Genomic DNA, 16,640 nt, shown 5'->3' with positions numbered 1-16,640 from the left:
ACTCCCCGGAGGTGAAAGCAGTGGTGCGCGGTGGCGGGTTCGGCGACGCTCCCTGGCTGTGACAGCAGGCAGCGCGCGCGGCGGCGGCGGACTTTGGCGACGCTCCCCGGCAGTGACAGGCGGGGCGGGGCGGCGGCGCGGCGGCCTCATTCCGGGGCGGGCGGGCGCCGAGCGCGGGCGGGCGGCCGGGGGTGCCGCTCGGCGCGCCGCGGTCCTCGGTCCAGTGAGCGCCCTGCCACTGCAGCCATGACGGTGGAGTTCGAGGAGTGCATCAAGGACTCGCCGCGCTTCAGGTGCGTCCTGGCCGCCGGGAGAGGGGTGCGGGCGGGGACAGCGAGCCGCCTTTGTGCGGGCGGCGTTGCTCAGCGTTGCGACCGAGCTGTGGCCGCCGGAGACCGAGGCGGAGGGCCCGGCTCGGGACAAAGCAGCGGCCCCGTCCCGCCCCCGCCCCGGGGGACTAGAACAAAAGACGCCCCTGTGTGGCTCACCTCGCTCGGAGGGTGTGAGCGTGGGCGTCCCAGCCCCCGTGCATCAGTGTCCGGTTGGGCAGTTGTGGGGACGGCCATCTCCAGCACTGTCCACCCCCGCTTTGTATCTACACTTTTCTGCTGTGGCAACCTGCACTGGCTGAGGTCCCCCCCCTTCCCCCAGCCACCCTGCAGCCCAGCTCTGGGCAAGGTTGTCTGGGTCCAGGGTGTTCATCCCTCGACTCTGTTTTAGCCCATGTGTCCAGAGCAATGCATGGGTACAGGCAGCTGTTGCTACGTTTAGGGCCTAGAGTAGGCCACTTGGTAGGAATGAAGGGTAATTTGACCACAGGGCCTGGAGGGTGGGGGCTGTCCAGGATGGTGGGAAAGGACAAGTATCCACTGGGGGTTTGTGTACCTTTCATTATTCCTGAGCATGCAGGCATGCACATCTGCATGAACCACATATTCATGGACGTGTACACAAGTGTGCATCTGTTTCAATGGTTGGACGACATTTGGCAAACAGTAGTGAAGCACTTCCTATATGCAGTTTGCAAGTATGCCCCTTCGTGAGGCCACATGCCTCTGCACATGCACATGTGTAGGTGCACATGTGTGAGCTTTGCCACTCTGCCCCCTTTGAGGTGCCACACCATGTACCTGGATGTGTGGGTGAGCTGCACCCTGGACTGACGTGCTTTGTGCATTCACTTAGACTGATGATAGTCAGAGGCACGCATGTGTGTGTATTACCTGTCCCTATGGATTCACGTACTGAGTGTGTTGTGCTGTAAACACCTTAGTCTGTGTAGAGGTGTGTTCTAAGACCAGGTACACATGTCCACGCACATGTTTGCACCCCATTCTCTGGAGCACATATGTATAAACACTCTGCCACTGCATGCATGCGTGTTTGTGCATGAGCCTGTGTCATGCTTCTGCATGTGTATTCTTGGACATTCTTGCATGTGCATGCTGGGTTTCTGGGAGCCTGCCTCAGCATCCTTAGAGCCAGCCTCTTGCAAAACCACCTCACAAGGAGTCATTAACAAAGGCCTTCGGGAGCCTGGAGTTGAGAGGGTCAGGGTTGGCCCAGAGTGGCCCCAGGCCCTGGGCAGAGAGACTAGAGGTCATCCTCTGGGTTCTCCCATCTTCCATTGCTGACTGATCTGAGTGACTCAGGCACCCAGAATCTTGGACCTGGGTTGTGGGGGAGTCATGGCCAGGGCCTTTTTCCTGCGGCTTGATACAGACTGAGGCACCCAACTTCACCCTTACTCAGAAGCCTGTGGCTCTTCCTCCCACTGTGGATGGGCATATGAGGGACTGGAACCCCACTTAATCCTGGGCCTCCCCTCCCACAACCAGCCTGTTGAACTGGTGGGAGTGTCTCTCTCTGGCGGGGAGGTGCCTGGAGCCTGCCTGTGAGTATGGGCTGGGGTTGAAGATGACTACTGCACCTTGGTCCTAAGGCGGTGGAAGCCTGGCTGCATGCACTGGGGTGGGCTGTGGTCTAACTAGAGCTCGCAGAGCCTCTGTCCATTACCCTCGGGTGTAGCTCATTTGAGGGTGGGGCTGTGGGAGTATGTGGAAGCATGGAGAGCCTAGTCCCCAAGCGTGCTTGGGGTCTCCTGGCCTGGGGAGGGGCTCGTAACAGCCTCAGGGATACCCCCTCGACCAGGGGCACTGTGGTGGGGGTCCTGAGAAGCTGAGGAAGGGGCACCACCTCAGGGTGTCATGGCCCGTCCCCTGGGAGGGGCTTCAGGCGCTGAGTCAGGGCTTTGGTGGAGGGGCCTCCTCCCCTGGCCCAGCTGCAGGGAGCCAGAGAAAGACCGCAGGTCCCAGACTGAGGAAAGGAGAAGAAGGGCTCCTGCTGGACCTCTACTGAGCACCCACCCTGTCCCCTTGCCATCTCCTAAAGACAGGCTCCTGGTCAAGGGCAGTAGCTCTGGGTGCAGCTGTCCAGTCATCTGGCCTTCTCAGGGGAGCCAGGGTGACCCCATAGCACTCTTCTGGGCAGGCGCTCCCTTCTCTGTTCTGGGACTCTCAAACCAGTGGTCAAAAGTCCAGAGTCTGAACTTCCCTGTGTCCACACCTCCAGGTGGTGTGGGTTGGGCAGTAGTTCCAGGCACTCTTCCTAAGCCTGGCAGGCTGGTGTGGCACACACAGGTCACCCGTGGTCCAAGCAGCTGCTGGAGCTCCATTTCCTTCGTCCCCTCTTTGCTCCAGGACTTAGGTTCCCTTAGCCTCTCCAGGGGTGGGGGCTGCTCCCAGAACAGCTGATGTCCGGCCAGCATGGGCAGACAGGACCTTTGATAGTTCCTGGCTGGGACAGCCTGACCATTTCAGTCCCAGCTCCTACTTAAGGACACACCAGACCATGTCCCATGTGACCTGTAGGTCCGTTCCCTAAGTTTGGAAACTCCTCCTTTCTCTGCTTGTCCAGGGAGTGGGGGTCGCAAGGGGTGAGGGGATGCTAGACCTGGGTGGCCTCCCCTCTGTTGGACCCCCCACCCAAGACTTGTCCCTGGAAGACTGCCTCTGCCCCAGCCTGTGCCTATCCCGCCCCCCGCCGGGGGTTCCTCATCCCAGGCAGGTCAGATGGGCTTGGTTCACCAGCTGAGTTGACTGTGCAGGGTGGGGGACTGCTGGGATCCTGGCCCTATTTCCTTATTTCCTGTTCCCAGAGGGTGGGGGTGTCACGTGCCTGATCCATCTGCCTCTGGCTTCCGGGATTCTCCCCTGGCTTCTCCCGGTGATGTCACTCCTTAACTCTTCCCACCCCGTGGCAGCCCCATTGTCAGGCTGCCCTGATGGGAGTGGGCTCTGGGGAGACCTGACCCACCTCTCCCTCCAGGCGGACTGTGCTTGTTGGAGTTTGGGGGTTGAGGAGTTGGTGGACCTCACTTCTCAGCTGGTTTGGGGCTTTATTCTGCTCCTCAGCAAGGCTTGGCCCAGGCTGTCATGAGCACCACCTCTGTGGCTCTCTGGCTCCCTGCTGTCCTCAGGGGTTGAGGCCTTTCCTAACCTCTGCCCTCCCTTCCCCGACTCCTGGTGCATCAGTCTCAGTTGGGCAGGGGGTGTTACCACCAGTGTAGCCTCTTCCTGGGGTGATGCTGGGTGCTGGATGGCTCCAGAGTTGCTGAACCTGGGTCTCTTCCCTCTTGCCCTCAGGACAGAGTGATCGCCTCTCCCAACCTCAGTTTCCTGGAAGCTTCTTTCTATGGCAGACCCCCCTGGGGGAGGTGCAAGGGGAGACGAAGCCCAAGTCTGTCCCCTCGTCAGCACAGAGGGCTGCAGATTGATCCCAGCCACCTGTTCTTGTTGCAGGGCCACCATCGATGAGGTAGAGACAGATGTGGTCGAGATTGAGGCCAAACTGGATAAGGTGAGGGGGACGCCTGGGGCACATGGAGGGTCAGTGTGGCTCTGCCCGCCCATCCTAGCCCCCTAGTCTGAAAGCAGGACTGGCTTTTCAGGACTTAGGAGCTCATGCACACCCAGCAGTGTGCAAACACTCATGTGCATGCTCAGGACCTGGATCTGCCCCTGACTCCCCCATCCGTGTCCTCCCACACACATCCCAGGGTGCACATACCATGTGCACATACGTGAGTCTCATCCCCTTGAGGGGCTGACCCAGGCATGTCACCCAGGCCTCTGCTGGCTGCTGAATGAGGGACAGCTGCTGTGAGGTTGTGCCCAGTGTACCTGGGTTGGGGACCTGGGGGGTGACAGAATCAGTGCCGGGGAGGAAGAAGGGACTGTCAGTGCCATGAGCCCACACTGGCTGCCTTTAAGTCTGAAGTGCCACATCACACCCCAGCCCTGGCCCCCTACTTTAAGTTCCCCTGTCCTGCCCAGTCTGCTGCTCCAGAACCCAGACCATGGACTGTCCTGTGTGCCAGCAGGCTTATGCAGGCTGCTCATGGGCAGCTGCATACTGGGCACCAGTGGGCCCTGAGTTGAGTTCTGACCTCGCACTGACCTCCCTTGGAGCTGTGTGCTTCTCTCTGGCTGGAATGGACCTCTCGGCCATTGTGAGCATTGCTCATAGGAGCTGCCAGACCCTCACCCTTCCTGCTCTGTCCCATCCATAGCTGGTCAAGCTGTGCAGTGGCATGATCGAGGCCGGCAAGGCCTACGTCACCACCAACAGGCTCTTTGTGAGTGGTGTCCGTGACCTGTCCCAGCAGTGCCAAGGTGACACCGTCATCTCGGTGAGGTGCCAGCTGGCTTTTGACCGCCAGGTGGGGGTGGAGCAGGGAGACAGCCCCTCAAGGGGGCCCAGGCTCATGAGCAGGTGTCTGGACTCCCTGCTCTGTAGCCTGTGGGCAGGGAGGGGACCCTTTGGACATGGTGAGGTGCCACCGGCACCATGGCCTCAGCCCTCTTGCTCTTCTCCCCAGGAATGTCTGCAGAGGTTTGGAGACAGCCTGCAGGAGATGGTCAACTACCACACGGTGAGCCTCATGGGTGTGAGGCCCCAGCCTCCATCCTTCTGCCTCCACCAGCTCCCAAAGGCCCTCCCTGGCCTGGAACAGACTAACTAGCTCACAGGGAGCCAAGTGGGTGGCCACCCATGAGGAAGGCCATGTCCTACACATCCAGTCTGTGAGAGTGGTGGCCACCCATGTCTGTGAGTCAGTGGGGTGTGGAGGCCTCCTTTGGGAGCCCTGCCATGTCCCATGGACCCAGGTAAGAGACAGACTGGGTCCTAGAGGCAGGGGAAGTAGCACAACCTAGGGCCATGGGCAGTGGGGTCTCAAGGTGGGGGAGACCTCGAAGCTCGTCTAGATCTCCCAGCTGAGCAGAGTACTCGTTCCATCTTCCCAGCTGACCCTGCATCATCCCTGCAAGACTCGCCCTCGCTGTTTGGGCAGGGCCAGGACTGATGGGGACAGACACACAGAACAGGCTGAGGCACATGGCGGGGCGGGGACTGGGAACTGGAGCCTAGACTGAACGAGGGGGCCCCCACCCCTGCAGGGAAGTTCAGAAATAAACCTGCTCAGGACGGCTCAGCGAGTTCCTGTCTCTCTGCCTGTCTGGGTTTGGCCCAGCCCTCCTCTCCTTGAGGGTTTGATTCTGAGTGCCCCTCCACCATGAAGCCCTCACCACCATGCCCCACTTCTCCCCAGGCTGGCTCTGATGGAGCCCTTCCTGCTAAGGGTGGGCAGCCTCCAGTGGCTGTTTTGTGCTGCCCGTGTGAGCACTGTGGGTGTAGCTGGAGGAGGAGCCCATCTGACAGCATTAGTCTGTAGACTGGCTGAGGGCCAGGTGGAAAGAGGGGCAGGTGGTCACAGCTGTTGCCTCTGGGCACCAACCCAGGCTGGGAGTCATTCTCTGGCCCCCAGAGGCCAGCTCCTGGTACAGAACAGGCTGCACTGGTAGCACCCTCTGCAGAGAGTTGGGCCCAGGCAGGTCTGGGTAGGAGGGCAGAACTCTCCTGATTCTCACGACGGGGATGGATGGGGCCTCCACTGGGTGGTTCTGTAGGGACAAACCCCCACAAGCTCCTCCCTGCCTCTGTCCCCAGATCCTGTTTGACCAGGCCCAGAGGTCTGTGAGACAGCAGCTGCACAATTTTGTCAAAGAGTGAGTGGTCCAAGCCCCAAGGTTGTGCTTCATCTCCAGGACAGGGGAGTGGCCAAGGGTATCCAGACCAAGGTCTCAAGGCTGGTTGGAGGACCCAGGGTCCAGCTCAGTCCCCATAGGTGTGGTTGGGTTGCGGGGGGTACCACAGGGGAGATGTTTGTTGACTTTGGATCACTGGATCCTGGAGCAGGAAGCAGGGGAGGGGGCTGGTGGCTAGGGTGGGGTGGGGGCCAGGATAGCGAGCAAGAAAGGAGGCCCTGCCCAGCAGCAGAGGAGAAGCTGGGAGTAGAGGAAAGGCTGTTAGAGGTTGGGTCAGCACATCCCTTCTCCAGCCTCTGACCTTTGACCCAACACTGGCCTTCAGGGATGTACGGAAGTTCAAGGAGACGAAGAAGCAGTTTGATAAGGTGCGGGAGGACATGGAGCTCTCCTTGGTGCGGAATGCTCAGGCCCCAAGGCATCGGCCCCATGAGGTGGAGGAGGCCACGGGTGCCCTCACCCTCACCCGGAAGTGCTTCCGCCACCTAGCCCTGGACTATGTGCTCCAGGTCAGCTGAGAGGTTGGCTCCTGAAACAGGGAGGGGTCTGTCCTGCACGAGTCAAGAGGTGGGGATGAGCGGTGTGGGCTGAGGACCTTCGGCAGGAAGGCAGGGGTGAGGTTCTTGGCTTCGCCTGGAGAGAACCCTGTGTCCAACGTGGGAGATTGAGGCTGGCATGGCAAGACACTGAGGATGACCTGGGGCTCTCAGGACCACTGGCAGCCTAAATGGACTCTGGTCAGGTGGAGCCATGGGTTCTGGCCCTGAGACCTGGCCTGTTTGCTCCTCCTCTGGCAGATTAATGTCCTCCAGGCCAAGAAGAAGTTTGAGATCTTGGATTCTGTGAGTGCTTGTGGGGGGTGCCTGTGAGCAGGCCCGTGCAGAGAGCCCTGCTCACTGGCCCCTGTGCCTGCAGATGCTGTCCTTCATGCACGCCCAGCACAGCTTCTTCCAGCAGGGCTACAGCCTCCTGCACCAGCTGGACCCCTACATGAAAAAGCTGGCAGCTGAGGTGAGCCTGGGGAAGGTGGACCCGGGCCAGGGTCTCAGGGAGGGGCTCACTGCCTCTCTGATGCCCCCAACCCCACAGCTGGACCAGCTGGTGATCGACTCTGCCGTGGAGAAGCGAGAGATGGAGCGCAAGCACGCGGCTATCCAGCAGCGGGTGAGGCTCCCGGAGCCTGCTCTCAGCCTCACCCCCCCATCCCCCTGCCCACCTCCCTGAGGTCCCGACCTGGGGCCATAGGCAGAGCTGCATGCCCAACCTCCCCGTCAGGCCCATGCCCTCTCTGCCAGGCCCAGGCTGCTTCCCTCTGGAACGTGCAGTGAGAGGGATGAGTCTCATCCGTGGGAGCTTCACAGCGTGGGCTGGGCACGAGGAAGGGCTGGAGCTGGGACCTGAGGCCTCCTGCCTGAGGGTTGCTGGTCCTTGGCCTTGGCTCACCTGCTGCACAGTGGCCTGGGCCATCGCCCAGATGGGGGCTGGCTGCAGGTGGGAGCCACTCTGGTGGGCCTGAGGCAGTGTAGGGGGTGGGGCTACTTGTGGGTAGTGGGAGGGCCCTCACTCACTGGCTGTCTTTTCCCCTCCCGCCCACTCCTCCTCTGGCCCTCAGACACTACTGCAGGTGAGATGATCCACCCTTGGGCGTGTGGGCATGGGCATTGCAAGGGGAAGCCAGGCCCTCCCGGCCCGGGGCACTTCAGCACCACGGACACCTCCCACCACCTCCAGAGGCCGGGGCTGCACCCGCCGCCTGTGGGCTGGTTGCTGGCACCAGCGAGATGCAGGCTGAAGCCGGACCCCTGCCCCCACCTGAGGGAGTGGTGGCAGCTGTGCCTTCCTGCCCCCACTCAGCCTGAGAGCAGGTGGCCAGACCTCTCCTCCTCTGGCCTGGCCTGCTTGGACGGAGGACACACAGGACACCCAAGGCTCTGGCTCCTCAATGGAGCTCTGTCAGGCTGCTGGAGCTGACCCAGCTGGCGACGTGCACGGGCACTCAGGATGCGGGGGGGGGGGGGGGGGGTGGAGGGGCTTCCTTCCTGATTGCAGCCCTCTTGTCCTGCAAGCTGGTGGGGGGGGGATTGGAGAGCTCCAGCCCAGCTGTGAATGCCAAGGTCTGCCTGCGGGGTCTTGGGCAGGGGGTCTCGCCCAGTCAGCAAGTTGCAGTACCAGGCAGAGGGTCTCCTGTCTGAGCATGTACCTCAGTTCGTCCTTCACTCTGGGTGAGCCTGGGAGGATGGCGGGGTCTTCTGGTGGTGGCCACTCCCCGAGGGCTGGCTCTGCATTCCCCAGGACTTCTCCTATGATGAGTCAAAAGTGGAATTCGACGTGGATGCGCCCAGCGGCGTGGTGATGGAGGGCTACCTCTTCAAGAGAGCCAGCAATGCCTTCAAGACATGGAACCGGTGAGGGCCTTTCTCAGGCAGGGCTGAGGGCAGGCTGGGCCAAGAGCAGAGTGGACATGGGGCCAGCGCTGCCTGACCCCCTGCCCATCCACTTCACCAGGCGCTGGTTCTCCATTCAGAACAGCCAACTTGTTTACCAGAAGAAACTCAAGGTGCGTTGGGTTGGGGTCCTGGTGGCTGGACCCCTCCCTACCTGGACTATGGGGTGGGTTAGTCAATGGGGGTTGGCACAGAGCTGAGGATACTGATGGACACCAGGCCCGAATGGTCAGGTAACAGGGAGTCTGGAATAGATTGCTGGAGATGTCTAAGGTGAAGAAGAAAACAGGTGGTCGGTGCCAGGTGGGGGTGAGCAGATAGATGTCCACAGTGGTGCTGCTGCCCACAGGATGCGCTGACCGTGGTGGTGGATGACCTCCGCCTGTGCTCCGTGAAGCCCTGTGAGGACATCGAGCGGAGGTTCTGCTTTGAGGTCGTGTCGCCCACCAAGTGAGGAGGCCCAGCCCAGGGCAGGGGGGGGAGCCCCACCCACCCAGCCTAACCAGCCCCTCCCTCCAGGAGCTGCATGCTGCAGGCCGACTCGGAGAAGCTCAGGCAGGCCTGGGTGCAAGCTGTGCAGGCCAGCATTGCCTCTGCCTACCGCGAGAGCCCAGACAGCTGCTACGGCGAGGTGGGGCCCACCCTGCCCTTCCACTTGCACATGCTTGCCTGTGTGTCCATGAGGCAGCTCCTACAGGCTGCATGTGTGTGTGTGTGTGCTGTGCCATGTACATGCGTGTGCGTGCTGCATGTGTGCACACCTGTGTGTGTCTTGGATTGTGCTTGAGGGCCCCTAACTGGGGTGGGGGAAGGGCCTGCAGGGGAGTCAGGCTGAATGGCCCCTCACACTGTCCCAGAGGCTGGACCGCACAGCATCTCCATCCACAAGCAGCATCGATTCTGCCACGGACTCTCGGGAACGCGGTGTCAAGGGTGAGAGTGTGCTGCAACGGGTACAGAGCGTGGCTGGCAATGGCCAGTGTGGCGACTGTGGCCAGCCAGACCCCCGCTGGGCCAGCATCAACCTTGGCGTGCTACTCTGCATTGAGTGCTCAGGCATCCACAGGTGGCCTCCCTGACTCGGTGGGGTGGGGCAGGGCCAAGCCAGGTGGAGCTGCAACCTGACCCAGCCCTATCTCCTTGCTGCCCAGGAGTCTGGGTGTCCACTGCTCCAAGGTTCGGTCCCTGACGCTGGATTCCTGGGAGCCAGAGCTACTGAAGGTGGGGGGGGTGCTCTTAAAGTCCTCTAGGACCCTGGGTTGGGTGGGAGTGGGGGTCTTTTGAGCCTGTAGGGACGTCCACACACCCTTCTCTCACCAGCTGATGTGTGAGCTTGGAAATAGCACCATGAACCAGATCTATGAGGCCCAGTATGAGGGCCTGGGCAGCAGGAAGCCCACAGCCAGCAGCCCCAGGTGAGGTGGGGTGCAGCCCAACTTGGCCAGAGGAGCCTCAGCCAGTGAGTGCAGACTCATGTTTGCCCCTGGTCCAGGCAGGACAAGGAGGCCTGGATCAAGGACAAATACGTGGAAAAGAAGTTTCTGCGGAAGCCTCCAACAGCACTGGCCCGAGATGCCCCAAGGCACTGGCGAGCACAGAAGTGCCAGCGCCCCCACAGCTCCCCCCGTGCTCCCACCACCCGCCGCAAGGTCCGGCTGGAACCTGTCCTTCCCTCAGTGGCTGCTCTGTCCTCAGGTGAGAGGGCTGTCAGCAGCCACACCCACTTATAAACCTGGGCAGGATTACCAACAAGGTTGCTGGCCATTCTCTGGGTCTGAGCCCCCAATCCCTGAGAGTCATGGTGGGAGGCGGGCTGGAGACTCTGTCCAGCTCCCAGTGTGGCCTGGGGCACCCTCCTATCCTGGTGCTCAGTTTCCCCCTCTGAACATGTGGCCCACCCCCAGCAGCAGGCACCTTGGAGCGCAAGTTCCGCCGGGATTCCCTCTTCTGTCCCGATGAGCTGGACTCCCTCTTCTCCTACTTCGACGCAGGGGCTGCGGGGGCCGGTCCACGCAGTAAGTTCTGGGAGGCCCCATCCCCTGCTGCCCACCCCCTTTGGGGGCTGCCACCCCATCCAGGAAAGAAGAAGGGGAGCCAGTGAAGACTCCCTGGTGCATGGACCAGTGTGGACGGCATTTGCTCAGGGACAGAAAGGACAGCTTTTCCACATAGGAGGGACAGAGCTAGGCAGTGTCACAAGGAGGTTGGGCTGGCCGTGGGGAGAGCTGGAGCTTTAGCCGGGCTTTCTCCTTCACCAACCTGGAGGCTGAAACTGGGACTGTCAAGAGCTGTGTGTGCGCGCGCACCCACACTGCTGGAGGGCCTCTGTGCTTGATGGGAATGAGGAGCGGGTGACTGCAGGCAGCAGAGGGCGCTGTCGCCCTGGCCCTAAGCCTCAGGCTTTTCTGAGGCCTGGCTTCTTCCCTGCTGGCCAGGCTGGGCTTCCAGTACCTGAAGACCTCAAAACCTGGCCCTGGGCTACCCTTGGCTCCTTTGAGGCCTGGTTGTTCTTTATCCTTTCCTCTTTCCTAGCTAGGGCTGGTTCTGCCCCTTCCCAGGTCCCCTGGAGGGCCAGTGGGGCTGAGCCTTCCCTGCAGTTCTGGGAAGGGTCAGGGGCCTCACCAGCCTGTGGCCCTGCAGGTCTAAGCAGCGACAGTGGCCTGGGAGGCAGCTCTGATGGCAGTTCAGACGTCCTGGCCTTTGGTGCGGGCTCAGTGGTGGACAGTGTCACTGAGGAAGGTTGGTACACACCTTTCCATCTCCCCGCAGCCCTGGTATACCCCCACCCAGTGAAGTCAAAGACCCTAACCCTGTCCATCTTCCCGCAGAGGGTGCAGAGTCAGAGGAGTCCAGTGGTGAGGTAGAGGCCGAGGCCGAGGCCGAGACTGAGGCCTGGGGGTTGGCAGATGTGCGTGAGCTGCATCCTGGACTTCTGGCTCACCGCGCAGCGCGCACTCGAGACCTCCCCGCGCTGGCCGCAGCGTTGGCCCATGGGGCGGAGGTAAACTGGGCCGACGCAGAGGACGAAGGCAAAACGCCGCTGGTGCAGGCCGTGCTAGGGGTGAGTGTGGCAGGAAGCTGCACGCCAACGTGTGCATCCTCTCCGGGTGGAGCGCAGGCTTGTCCTGGCTGGGCATGCAGGGCCGAGGGCCCTGGTGTGGGGGCCCTGTAGGGGGCCATTTCTTGGCTCAATCCTAGGCGCCCGGCTTCCCAGGGTTCCTTGATCATCTGTGAATTCCTTCTGCAAAACGGAGCAGACGTTAACCAAAGAGACAGCCGGGGCCGGGCGCCCCTGCACCACGCTACGCTCCTGGGCCGCACCGGGTGAGTCTCTTGAGCCTGCCCCTCCCGGCCTCACGCGCGCCCAGCCCACCTCGCCTAGACACGGCCCTCCGCTCCCAGCCAGGTCTGCCTGTTCCTGAAACGTGGAGCCGACCAGCACGCCTTGGACCAGGAGCAGCAGGACCCGCTGACCATCGCCGTGCAGGCGGCCAACGCAGACATCGTTACGCTGTGAGCACGCGCGGCCGTGGGGGCGGGACTCCGCGAGTCCTGGGTCCTCAGAGGTGCTGCCTCACACTGCGTCCCTCCCCCAGGCTCCGTCTTGCGCGCATGGCCGAGGAGATGCGAGAGGCTGAGGCGGCCCCCGGCCAGCTGGGCCCCCTGGCGGGCAGCAGCCCGACCGAGCTGCAATACCGCAGGTGCATCCAGGAGTTCATCAGTCTCCACCTGGAGGAGAGCTAGGGCTGCGCAGGCCGGGCAGCCGGGGGACCCCAGCCCTGCCCGGCCCGCCCGGCCCGGGACCCTGCATGCCCTGAAAATCCTGGTCCCCCACCCAGCCACAGCCCTGCCTGCGCAAGGCCCATGGCCGACATCCCGACAGCCCCAGAGCCCTGGTGCTCCTGGAGCCCCACGCGCCTGCTCATCCCTCCTCCCGGCTACCCGTGGTCCCCCCTGGCCGGGAGTGAAGGACCCCAGCACTGAGTCTTGAAACCCCACGTTTTTTGGGGTGCTGCATCTTCTGGTGCCCCTCACCCCACTTGGGGAATCTCTGTCTTCAGGTGACCCCTTCTTCAGGGGCCTGGATAGCTAACGTCACAAATCACTCGAGGCCTGTGTTACCTTGTCCCTCTCTGCCCTCAGGGTCAGTGTCATCTCTTGCCCCCACTTTTACTGCCGAGGAACACTGACCTGCTAGCTGGGTCCTTCTTACTCACCCCCCAGAGCCCCTCCTCTAGCCTGGGGCTGGTGGCTGGCCACCAGCACCTTCCCAGAGCAGGAGTGGCAGCCCATCCAGGGAACCAACCCAAGTACCTCACTTAGTGACCCCAGTATCAAGGCTGGGCTTTTGCAGGTGCTGGGTGGGTGGGCTCTGGCCTGGGCTCTCTGCCTGGGACGGACGCAGGCGTCCCAAGGCCATGTGGCTGGCCACGACCCTCCCTGCCTCCTCCAGGGAGGCGCTTGCCCAGAGCCAGGCGTACACTAACCCCACTGGCACTTCCCACCACACCCACTGTTCTTTGTTACCCACTGAGTGGATTTTCTACAACGGCCTTGTTCTGACTTTGTCTGCGTTTTTTTCTCTGGACTCTCAAGGACCACCCTGATCCCAGCTCTGCCTGCTGCTGGGGGGATGCCCCCATAGTTCTGCCCTGCCCCTTCACTGGCCTCGCCCCTGGGACTGAGCCCTCTGATGGGCCCAGGGGTCTTTTGCTAATTTGGGGACCCACCAATGCCTTCAAATTCTCCTTTTGTAAAAGAGCCTCAGGACAGGCTGAGCCCCTCCACAACTGTGGGTTCTTGCTGGTCACTATGCAAATGCTGCCCAGGGAGGCTCCACCGGCAGCAAGGTGGGCACTGGACTGGGGCCCCGATTCCCCTGCCTGCTGGCTGTGACCCTAAAGAGCAGAATTAGCTCTTTCTTCCCTGCTTGAGCTTGCCCACCGCCCACCCTGCCACCTGCCACCCTTAGGCTGGCAGGATCCCCCCCTCCCGTTCCAATCACTCACGGTTAATAAACCTCTGCCGCTTGCGCCCACTGCCTGCTCATTGGCTCACCTGCCTTGCACTGCTCTGTCTCATCTGGGGATGTGAATGGGTCCTCTGCCCTCCTTGAGCAGCAGCTCTGAGCAGGGTCCCTCCAGGGTCCCTTTTCCAAAGGCCAGGGGCCTGATGGGGGACCAAGGACTTCTGGCATCCCCAGCCCCCATTCCCTGGCCTCTCTAACTTCCTCTAGCTTAGCTGGTGACCCCAGGTGGTAGCAGGGGTGGGTGTACCCAGCCAGTAAGGATGGCTTGGGCCTGGTCCTGTGTAGTGTCTCTCTGGCCCCCATAGTGTGACCGCTGTGGTCTGTTCCAAGGAAGTGTTGGGGTGTGATCTGGGGTCTGAGCTCACCCCAGCAAGGGTCAGAGGAGAGCCACACACACACTCTGGCCACCGTGAATCACTGATTTTATTACAAACCTTGCCTTGGTCCTGCCCTGCTTCCTGCCTGGCCCAAGGCTGCCCTGAAGCCGAGGCAGGCTCTGCCTGACACGCACTCACACCTGCACACAGATGTAGACACCCAGAAGTGCACAGACAGGACGCCAGATGCACCACTATGGAAAGGCACTTCTGCCCACACACAAGCATGCACACAATCATCCCCGGAACTCGGGAATCTAGACAGGAGGGGACCTCCCCTCCTCTCTGCCCTCGACCTGCTCCAGACCCAAGAAGTCACTGGTGGGTGGGCAAAGAGGAGCCCTGATGTATCTGCATGCCCACAGACTCAAGTCTTTGTGAACTGTTGGGTGGGCCAGTCTAGCCCATCTTGGACGTCCAGGGGAGCCCACTATCCCATAGGGTCAGGCCTAGGGGTCAGATGCCCCAGGGCTGGTTCAGGTGTCAGGAGGGTCAAGGGACAAGAGCTCAGCCTATCTCTTCTGCCAAAACTCCTTCCAGTGCTCCTGGGACTCTCTGTAAAAGTGAAACACAGCTGTTCCCTCTGGAACTCTGCAGGTATGCCTGCAGTCCCCGGGCTTCAGGACTGGTATGGCGCCAGGCTGGGACACCCATGCTCTGCAGAGCCGATAGAGGCCCAACAGGAAGGCTAGGGCCGTGGTGTCCAGCAACAACTCCACGTCGTCCTCCTGCATGCTCACGGCCCCCACCTCCCTTGGTTCCTGCCCCCTCCTGGGGGAACCCAAGCTCGCAGGCCAGCTCAGACTGCCCTTTGGAAGAGCCCCTCCTCTCCTCATCCCTGGGCTCCCAGTGACTGGGTGTCCCTTTGGAAGTCCTGGCTGGGCACAGCATAGGTCATCACCCAGGGCCAGGCTTCAGGGGACTGTGCTCCGGGAGAAGTCCCAGGATTGAAGAGACAGGGAGCCCAGCCCTCAGGCCGACACCCGCAGGTCCTCACTGGGGTGAGTTCCTGTCGCCCAGGGTGACTGGGGGAAGAAGAGCTGGCGTTCCGAGTGCATGGACACTGTCATGATGACTGGGTGGTGCCAGTACTGCTCCAGCAGAGCACCCCCAGGGTGCCCAGAAGCAGCAGCCCCCAGGAGGTAGTCTGGAGATGGTTCCAGCAGGAGCAGACCGGGCAGACCAGGCCATGTCGGTGGCATTGGAGCAGAAGGAGGCCAGCAGGTCTCTGAAGGAGGCACACAGCTCCACCAGCCACCCCCCTCCTCCTCAAACGATGGCAGGGACGGCTAGCTCTGGTGGCGCTTCCAGGGCCCAGGCCCTGCGTCAGACGCTTGGGCCGTGGTTCCACCCTGTGTCCAAGAAGGGAACCTCAGAAGGCCCCTGCCTGCCACCCAGGTGGCTCCCTGCCTGATCCAACCAGCAGCCACCCCCCACTCCCAGCCCAGCCAGGTCTCCCCACCCAGGATCTGGCAGCTCTCTGATCTTTGTCTCTGGAATATCTGGACATTCATGTCCCTTGGCCACAGAGGCACAGCCCAGCCTGACAGACTTTGAGGACTGTCCACATCTTGGCCTGAATTACTTCTTGTGCCTGGGGTGTGGCCTGCTGGGGCCCAGCACCCCCCCTCTGCCGAGGCTTGGGCTGGTACCTGCTGCAACCCAGCCTGCCTGTGCCCTGTTGGGTGTGCCCAAGCAGGCTGCTCCAGTGTGCTCTGGGAACATGCACGTCAGGGCCAGCCAACTAGCTTTTGGGGGTCCCTGGAAGCAGGGGTGGAGGCCCCCATGTGCCTGGCAGTACTGAGTGCCTACAGTGGCCACCCCAGTGTCCTGCAGTCATGCCAAGCCCTCACAGGTAAGCCAGGAGGGGGACTGCATGTTATAGGAGGCCAGGGAGGTCCAATTCTCTTAGGAACAGAAACCCCTGTTCTGAAGGGTCCAGAGAGGGGACTGGAGGCACAAGAAGTGGGCACAAGAGGTGCCCTTGCAGATGCCAGAGGCCTCTGTCACCGCAGGAGATCAGGTGCAGCCCTGAGGCACACACAGGTGCTTACACTCACACATGTCTGCTCACACTCACCAAGAGTGCTGCCCAGCATGGGAGCCCTCGGTCAGCAGGCCACACAACAGAGGATGAGCTGGAACTCTGCTTCCTATGGCTGCACACCCTTCCTGCCCTGGTCCTTCACGTCTGAGTGTGTGAGAGAGGACCAGGCCAACCCCTCTGCCCTGCCTGGCTCCATGCTTACAGCGTGGCCAACACATGGCTCGCATCGTGTGTATTCTGAATGGTTATTGGCGCCGGGACACACGCTCTTGGGGGCGTTCCCCCAGGTGCTGTGCCCACGGTGTCTGTAGTGTTCCTTTGGCTTCTGTTTAGCAAACACTGTACACCACAGTGCGTGCAGTGTCCTTTGCTCCAGGCCAAGTCCACCCAAAAGACGACCTACCCTGATTGCCACCAAGGGCCCGCCCTGACCCCCAGGAGCCAAGTGCAGGGAGTGGAGCCCGTGCCAAGCATCTTCAGTCTGGGGACTTCCTGTGCAGGAGCCTCCATTCCTCATCAATGGTGTGGTATATGACCAAGATGGTGATAGCTTCAGAGCTTCCGTAGGTCACTGAGCAGGATGTGGCTCTAGGTGACAGCTGGGCAGCTGCCTCTTTAACAAGCTGCTGGGTGTGG

The 16,640-nt window shown here is 61.6% G+C and overlaps 1 protein-coding gene across 1 annotated transcript; it reads left to right on the top strand.

Annotated features, from left to right (window-relative positions):
* The first annotated feature begins 135 nt into the window (after window positions 1–135).
* On the top strand, window positions 136–13,584 carry Acap3 (ArfGAP with coiled-coil, ankyrin repeat and PH domains 3). Its single transcript, XM_078025006.1, has 24 exons — window positions 136–293; window positions 3,801–3,858; window positions 4,571–4,690; window positions 4,880–4,933; window positions 6,010–6,068; window positions 6,433–6,616; window positions 6,905–6,949; window positions 7,023–7,118; window positions 7,197–7,271; window positions 7,720–7,731; window positions 8,400–8,512; window positions 8,613–8,664; window positions 8,901–9,001; window positions 9,071–9,182; window positions 9,409–9,617; window positions 9,703–9,772; window positions 9,872–9,966; window positions 10,044–10,246; window positions 10,459–10,566; window positions 11,192–11,290; window positions 11,380–11,612; window positions 11,766–11,875; window positions 11,954–12,064; window positions 12,148–13,584. Exons 1-24 carry the CDS (start codon window positions 247–249, stop codon window positions 12,293–12,295), a joined length of 2,514 nt encoding a protein of 837 aa, XP_077881132.1. The 5' UTR covers window positions 136–246; the 3' UTR covers window positions 12,296–13,584.
* The last annotated feature ends 3,056 nt before the right edge of the window (window positions 13,585–16,640 follow it).

The sequence above is a fragment of the Ictidomys tridecemlineatus genome, chromosome 11 (genome assembly GCF_052094955.1).
Source record: "Ictidomys tridecemlineatus isolate mIctTri1 chromosome 11, mIctTri1.hap1, whole genome shotgun sequence".
Classification (NCBI taxonomy): Eukaryota; Metazoa; Chordata; class Mammalia; order Rodentia; family Sciuridae; genus Ictidomys; species Ictidomys tridecemlineatus.
This window is presented reverse-complemented; position numbering and strand designations above follow the sequence as displayed.

Bases quoted from the DNA above. Each gene is read 5' to 3' on its own strand.
- Acap3 (XM_078025006.1), top strand. From the start codon at position 247: ATGACGGTGGAGTTCGAGGAGTGCATCAAGGACTCGCCGCGCTTCAG. The intron at 6,617-6,904 runs GTCAGCTGAGAG...CTCCTCTGGCAG, and splicing joins CCCTGGACTATGTGCTCCAG to ATTAATGTCCTCCAGGCCAA. The intron at 8,513-8,612 runs GTGAGGGCCTTT...CCACTTCACCAG, and splicing joins GCCTTCAAGACATGGAACCG to GCGCTGGTTCTCCATTCAGA.